Source organism: Nycticebus coucang, chromosome 6, assembly GCF_027406575.1.
Source record: "Nycticebus coucang isolate mNycCou1 chromosome 6, mNycCou1.pri, whole genome shotgun sequence".
Taxonomy (NCBI): domain Eukaryota; kingdom Metazoa; phylum Chordata; class Mammalia; order Primates; family Lorisidae; genus Nycticebus; species Nycticebus coucang.
The window spans coordinates 129,612,688-129,620,415 of record NC_069785.1 but is presented as its reverse complement, the minus strand read 5'-3'; the positions used below and the strand labels follow the sequence as shown (position 1 = coordinate 129,620,415).

Below are 7,728 nucleotides of genomic sequence, written 5' to 3'. Positions count from 1 at the left end.
TTTCTCAAGGAAGCACACAATAGGTCATGAACAAAACAAAAATCCTACACGTAATTTAGGCAATGTCAATATATGTGGAATGATATGAATGAATTAAGTGGAAATTCTTCAGTCTATGAATAAAATCACAGAGTGCACATGAAAAATAAATAAATATTTTGGAAGACATTTGGTAGCATTTAGAAGCCTAAACATATGCCTACCCTGTAACCCAGTAAATCCGTATCTAGGTACATATCCAAGAGAAATGTGAGTATTTTAAATAAAAATACATGTTCAAGAATGTTTATAGCAGCTTTATTAATAATACACCGAACCTGAAAACAAGCTAACTTTATGTTAAAGAGATGACTGATAAGTAAATTTGTCTATATTCACATTACAGAACACTAAACAGCAATAATCAAGAACAATGTTGTGGATGACTCTCACATGACAGTCTACATTAAGTGAAGAAGACAGATATTAAAAAGTAAATGCACTATTTAACATTTATATGAAGCTCAAGATGAGCAAAATGAATCTGTGATGATAAAAGTAAAAATAAGGGTGGAAGTTTACATTGTACTGATTCTTCACCATACCCACTGTACCCTTGATCTGCAGGTGTCCTGAATAAAGTGATATTCCCCTCTGCTGCATTATCAAAAGAGCAAGCCTACCCTACACTGTCATTGCTTTTATTATATTCCAATTGAACAGAAATATTACCAAAAAAACTAAACACTTATCCAAACTGTCCTTTTTTTGAATAGAATAAGAAAAGTTGACAAGTTGAAGTATCTTCCAAATATTTCACACTCCATTGTGTCTGAAATAACTCACTAATGACATGTTCAGATGGAAAAATTGTTCTTCTGATACTTTCTATAGAAGAAAGAAAGAAGAGACCATTACCCCTTTTCTTTATGTCCTACACTTAGAAGACCACAGAAATATCCAATGCCTTAAGATATAATATCAATTGCCACCCCTGATAACTACTTGCTATGGCTCCTTGACATTCAAAGTTATCTATTACTAATTTACATTTAAGTTATTCAGACCCTTGAAATAAGGGTATCAATTCTCTCTCCTTTAGCCTGTAAATAAAGAGTGAAACCTGTATTCAATATCTTTAACTCCCCTGAAGTTGTATGTCTTTCTCTTAGAAGTTCTGCATATCATCTTAATGGGCACCATGGTTGATTCTGCACGAAACCCAACACCATTCCCACTTATACAACCCCCAGATTTTTAATGTACTTCTCTTATCTTTCTATCAATATCAAATCAATCGAATGTTTCACTTCCAACACTCTTGCAAAAAATGATATTCCAAAAATTTATCCTTGAAAAGTTGCATGACATCACTGTGAATATGATTAGATTGATTTATATCAAAAATTAATAAATACACTTTCAAATGAACTTGGCCAAGGGAAAAAAATGAAACAAGAAAGCATGGCTAAAGAAAAGCAGAACAGAGTAGATTAAAATTCAAGAAGCTAGATTCCAGTTCCAGCTCTGGCACTAGGTACATGTGTGTCCGTGTACAGCCTACTAAATATTTATGAGTCTCCAGCGTGTGCGGTGTCGTAGAAGGAGGCTGTATTAAGGGATTTTGTAGGCCTATCCAAGATTAAACCTACTATAATTACAGAAACTATTTTCATGAAATAATGATTAGAATAGAGGGGGTGGGTGAGGGGTGGAGAAAATAAGCACGCTTAGGAACAAGAGTTAAAATTTTCCTCTAAGCATAGGGGAGAAAGAACTTGCATTTCTCTAGGTGAAAAACTAATAAAAGAAGCACTCTGATTAACACCCCTTAGCAGTCATTTTCAAGATAAGATTTTCCTTCTGAAAGTTTTCTTCAGGGCAATTTTGACATCTTTATTCCTCAGGCTATAGATTAAGGGGTTAATCATGGGCACCACAGCAGTATAGAAAATGGAGGACACCTTCCCCTGGTCCAGGGGTAAAATGGAAGGTGGTTTGAGGTACATAAAAGCTCCTGAGCCAAAGAAAAGAGATACCACAATGATATGGGAGCTACAGGTACTGAAGGCTTTGGACCTGCCCTCTGTGGAGCTGATGTGGAGAATGCTGGAAAGAATGAAACCATATGAGATAAAAATGGTAACAATAGGCACCCCGATTCCAATGGTCACAATAATAAACACCACCAGCAAATTTGTGTACGAGCTGTTACAGGACAGCTCAAGGAGGGGAATGATGTCACACATGTAGTGATTGACAAGGTTGTCTGCACAAAAGGTCATGAATGTTACATTTATAATATGGGCCACAGCCCCAAAAACCCCCATCCCGTAGACACCTGACAGAAGGAGCAAACACACCTGGAGAGACATGGTGACCGTGTACAACAGTGGTTTACAGATGGCCACATAGCGGTCGTAGGCCATGGCCGACAGGATGTAGGATTCAGAAAAGACAAAGAAACAGAAGAAAAAAAACTGAGTCATACACCCCCCATAGGAAATGATGTTCTTCTTTGACACAAAACTCATCAACATTTTAGGCGTGAGAGTAGTGGAATAACTAAAGTCTATGAAGGACAAGTTGAAGAGGAAGAAGTACATGGGAATGTGCAGGTGAGAGTTCAGCCCGATCAGGGTGATCAAGCCCAGGTTCCCCACCACCGTGACCACATAGAAACCTAGGAACAGGAAGAAGAGGGGCAGCTGGAGTCCCGGCTGGTCAGTTAAGCCTGAGAGAATAAACTCCGTCACCGAAGAGGAGTTCTCGGCAGCCATTCTCTTTTAAGAGGGTCTACAAAAGAAAAAGAGAAAGTTACAGAGAGAGAGAGAAAAAGAGAGAGACCATGAAAGTTAATATATGTTAAGGGTGTGGGAAGAAGAAAAGAAAAAAAAAACATTTTCTGAGTACTAACTAGGGGATAAGGATTATTCTCAATGCCATAGGGCATTACAACTACCCCAATCCACAGTTGAGGACACTGGGCTAAGCAACTTGCCCAAAGTCCCAAAGTAATGAGCTGCAGCAGCAGGTGGACTCCGCCTGACTGGCTCCCCTGGTTTGAGCTTTTAGCCACTCTGCTGCAGCCCCCAGCAGGACAGGCAGGGACTCACCCCCTCCTGCTTGGAGCCACAGTGCCGTCTCTACTGCCTCTCATCCATCTCTTTCATGGCCCTGCTGAACAGGTGACAACACGGAGCTGGGACCCCTCTCCCTCTGCTTCTCCGCCTTGAAAATCAAAACGTCTGTTTTATCTCTACTACCTCTCATCCACCTCTTTCACAGCCCTCCTGAACAGGTGACAACATGGAGCGGGGACCCCTCTCCTTCTGCTTCTCCGCCTTGAAAATCAAAACGTCTGTTTTATCTTGGTTCTCTGGCTGAGCTGAAGAAGGCAATCTCTATTTGTAGATCCACCCTGAGGCCCCTGTCCAGCTTCCAGGCTTGAGACAGCATCCTCTCCTAACTCCATAGATAACAAGAGACAAAAGGGTTTTATTCCAGATTAGAGACCTCAGTGAGCTAGTTAGAGGCTCCCACAGGGCCATTGCCCAGAGACCATCTTCCCTAAGGATAATGCTTCACATGCTTTTAATGACCTATTCTTTCATTCTGGTTACATCTTTTTTTAAGCATGATTAAGAGCAAAGCACTGTGGGAAAACATAATTTTGCTACACTTACTGTGTCTCAAAAACTATGTCTGACTCAGCACCGTCATGGGGACACCAAGGACTCAGCAGCAATGTGAAAAGCACCCATTTATTGTTTACAACAACCTCTGTAAGTCATCCCTGTTAATCTCCACTTTAAAAGTGAAGCACATGCACAGCTAATAGATTCCAGAATCTTGAGTTAAACCTTGGTCTGTCCAGCTTCAGTATCCATGGTCTTAATCACTGACTACACTACCTCCTTGGAAGGATAATGAATTTTCGGAAGTTTTTTACTTTAACTTTTGCTTTTACTTCTTTTACTTACAAGGATGGCTGGACTGAGGATAATTGGGTGCATCTTACAAGGGTACATGTGAAATTTACTAAGTGTAGAATATAAATGTCTTAACACAATAACTAAGAAAATGCTGTGAAGGCTATGTTAACCAGTTTGATGAAAATATTTCAAATTATATATAAAACCAGCACATTGTACCCCATGATTGCATTAATGTTCACAGCTATGATTTAATAAAAAAAAAAGAATCTCATAAGACTGTTGCTATTCATAAAAATAAGTAATTTTAAAGGATGGTAGAAACTACTAGAGCTAGGGGAGGTCAAATTAGGGAGAATTGCACTTCAGAGGAGATTCATTATTTCACTTACATGTAATATATACCAAAAAAAATTTGAAATTTTCCATGGTCAAAAATAAAAAAGCATTATCTGCTTTTCCTCCACTACCTGTTCATGTAGTTTAAATAAAACAAAATACTTTTCAGATTGCTAATATCAACTTTTATTAAGATTTCGGCTCAGCGCCTGTACCACAGTGGTTACGGCTCCAGCTACGTACACCAAGGGTAGCGGGTTTGAACCCTCCCCAGCCAGGCTAAATAACAGCGACAACTGCACCGAAAAAAATAGCCAGGCGTTTTGGTGGGCACCTGTAGTCCCAGCTACTTGGGAGGCTGAGACAAGACAATTGCTTAAGCCCAAGAGTTTGAAGTTGTTGTGAGCTGTGATGCCACAGCACTCTACTGAAAGCCACATAGTGAGACTCTGTCTCAAAAAACAAACAAACAAACAAACAAAAAAAGATTTAAATGTCAGGGAACAGATCCTACAGTCAATATGTCAGATAATGGGGAAGTGAAGGAAAGATGTGAACAAGAATGGCATTCCTTTGGCACATACATATTTAGTATCTACTATGCCCCCAGAAACTCTCAAGTCCTGGTTATTATTCAGTGGGGAAAAAAACAAAACAACAAAAACAAATTCCTGCTCACATGGAGTTTTCATTCAAGTCAGAAAAAGCAGAAAATACATCAAAGAAAGAAGGAAAACATGTAATGTGAAAAGTGCTACGAAGGAAAGTAAGGGAGAAGGGTAGAAAAGTCAGGGGCCCATATTTCTATTTTAAATAGAGTAATGTGACATTTGAGCAATACTCAAAAGAAACTATAAACACATTTGCTTGATAAGTTCCATTACTCTCCTGAAACACTGGGCATTCATGGCGTAATGCAGCCCCTTTCAAGGCATCACGTTTTCATCTTATGCTTTAAATGCAATACTTTAAGCCAAATTATGGGCTCTAAAGGGAGAAAATTCTAAACAAAGTACAGGAGAGAGGAGCAAAAGGCCTTGCAGGGGATTTGGAATCTAAATCCTCAAATTACATATTGTCAGTTATTAATGGAAACTGAGATAACAATTCATGAAGCTTTGTGTAGCAACTTGCATTCCCTACTCCCTTCCAGTCACTTTTATATATTAAATATAACATTTCACAGCCAAGAAATAAACCTCTGTTTGGGGAAATCGAGCTTCATTTAGCAGATTAGTTGTATGCGTTTGGAGTCAAAGTTCAGGGCTAAAGTACTTTCAGAGAACTGATAAAATCACAACACAAAGGCGAAGTCCATCTTCTTCCAGACAAGCCCAACAGAAACCACTGCACTGTGGGTGTCTAGGAGGACAAGCAGTGTGCTCAAGAGGGCTTGCTCCCCTCAGCTAAGTCTCAGCAATGACCATGCCCCGTGGGTCAATTTTCACCTACTAAATTTCCACATCCCAGAATAATTCTAATGAATCCCAAGCCCTGTTCAAAATCTCAATATACACATTTAAAGAAATAAAAAGAAACAGTCCATTATCAAAAAATTAAGATAAGCCCTACAAGGCAAGCTTTTCTCGAAACCCAAGGGCAAAGAGGACCTGAGGTGTTCATTAAATGTTCACTTTCCTCTAGCACAGCGGTTCTCAACCTGTGAGTCGCGACCCCTTTGGGGGTCTCCTGCATATCAGATATTTACATTACGATTCATAACAGTAGCAACGAAAATAATTCTATGGTTGGGGGTCACCACAACATGAGGAAGTGTACTAAAGGGTCGCAGCATGAGGGAGGTTGAGAACCACTGTGCTAGGATCTTTAGAGTTCCTTATGCAGGATGCAACGCCGGAGAAAGTTCTTCTGAGGTTTTTGTCACTTCAGAGATGGTTTCTATGGGAACTTCATTTTGAATGCATCGGGGCTTTTATTTCAGATGAACCAGGCTTTCTCAAAATCATTTTCGCTTTTGACTTGCTCCAGTAGAAGCAGAGAGAAGCGTAGAAAGAAATATTCTTGATTAAGTTACTTTTGATGCAAAACTGTTCCTTTTTCTAAAACTTGAATGTCCGTATAATGGCTTCCTTGTTCTATTTCTTGCTAACATTAAAATATATGTGGAATGTGGATAATACCGTTCCCATATAGAACCTACAGTACCAGTGTCATTCTGCATTAGCACATCCATTCCCCTCAAATGTCTGGGGAAGGCGGTATCCTTCACCCTACCCAAGAAAAATCCAAGGATATGCTACAATTTCAACAAAAATAGTAAGACAGTCTTTCTGGAGACAAAAGATGACAGCCAAAATGTCTTCATTCGAAATGACTTCAGTGAGGCCCCATACAATTAAATTCATCCACCAGAAGTTATATGGTTTGCATTATACTTAATGTTAAATTGGTTTTTAATATGTGTATCTGGCATATTACAATGTTAAGTAAGTGGGATTCAAAAAAATGGTTGATTTTCTAAAGGGTTTTCTAAAGGGGTTTAAAGTCCAATAGAAGCATCTCCTAGTCTATCTCTTTATCCTCTTCACACATCTTTTATTTCAAAATTTCCAGTGTCCAGTTTTCTTTTTTTTTTTTTTGTAGAGACAGAGTCTCACTGTACCGCCCTCGGGTAGAGTGCCGTGGCGTCACACGGCTCACAGCAACCTCCAACTCCTGGGCTTCCGCGATTCTCTTGCCTCAGTGTCCAGTTTTCAATCATCTGCACCCTTTCTTTCTTACAGGTTTGGTGACCTCAGCTCATGACCTGAAAAACATTCTCTACATTATTAGTTCCTAAAGTTATTTTATCTTTCTGTTAATTACCTGTTAAGGGCATCTCTACTAAAATGTTGCAATAGGATGCTCTGTTGTCACCCTGAACTCCTCAAGTACAAAGATTGGAGATACCTTCTGTGTCTCTAAAACAGACATCTGCCCGACATTCCCATTTTTATTGGAGAAAAAGTAGGAAGTAGGATTAATGTGGTATTAGAAGTCCTGGTTTGCTTGGAATGTTCCCATTTTACATCTATTATCCTAGAAGAATTATTAGTAGCAACACTGTTGGCAGTGAAATATATCCAAGTTAAATGATAAACTGTATGCTCTCTGTGCGTATTCAGAGTGTAAACTTTGAGATCAATGCAACCTCTAGGATTATTGGCTCTGCCACTTACTAGTTGAGTGGTATTGGAAATTGTTTAGCCTCTCAAGAATATGGGGAAAGGGAAGAGGGAGGGGAGAGGGGAGGATGGGAAGAGGGAGGGTGATTGGTGGGATCACACCTACCGTGCATCTTACAAGGGTACATGTGAAACTTACTAAATGTAGAATATAAATGTCTTAACACAAGAACTAAGAAAATGCCGTGAAGGCTATGTTAACTAAGTTTGATGAAAATATTTAAACTTGTATCTAAAACCAGCACATTGTACCCCATGATTGCATTAATGTACACAGCTATGATTTAATT

At 39.2% G+C, this 7,728-nt stretch overlaps 1 protein-coding gene across 1 annotated transcript; it reads right to left on the bottom strand.

The window, feature by feature from the left end:
• Window positions 1-1,823: 1,823 nt before the first annotated feature.
• On the bottom strand, window positions 1,824-2,759 carry LOC128587192 (olfactory receptor 8B12-like). The gene has a single exon (XM_053593110.1). It carries the CDS (start codon window positions 2,757-2,759, stop codon window positions 1,824-1,826), a length of 936 nt encoding a protein of 311 aa, XP_053449085.1.
• Between the last annotated feature and the right edge of the window lie 4,969 nt (window positions 2,760-7,728).

Coding starts and splice junctions, on each gene's coding strand:
- LOC128587192 (XM_053593110.1), bottom strand. CDS start 2,759: ATGGCTGCCGAGAACTCCTCTTCGGTGACGGAGTTTATTCTCTCAGGC.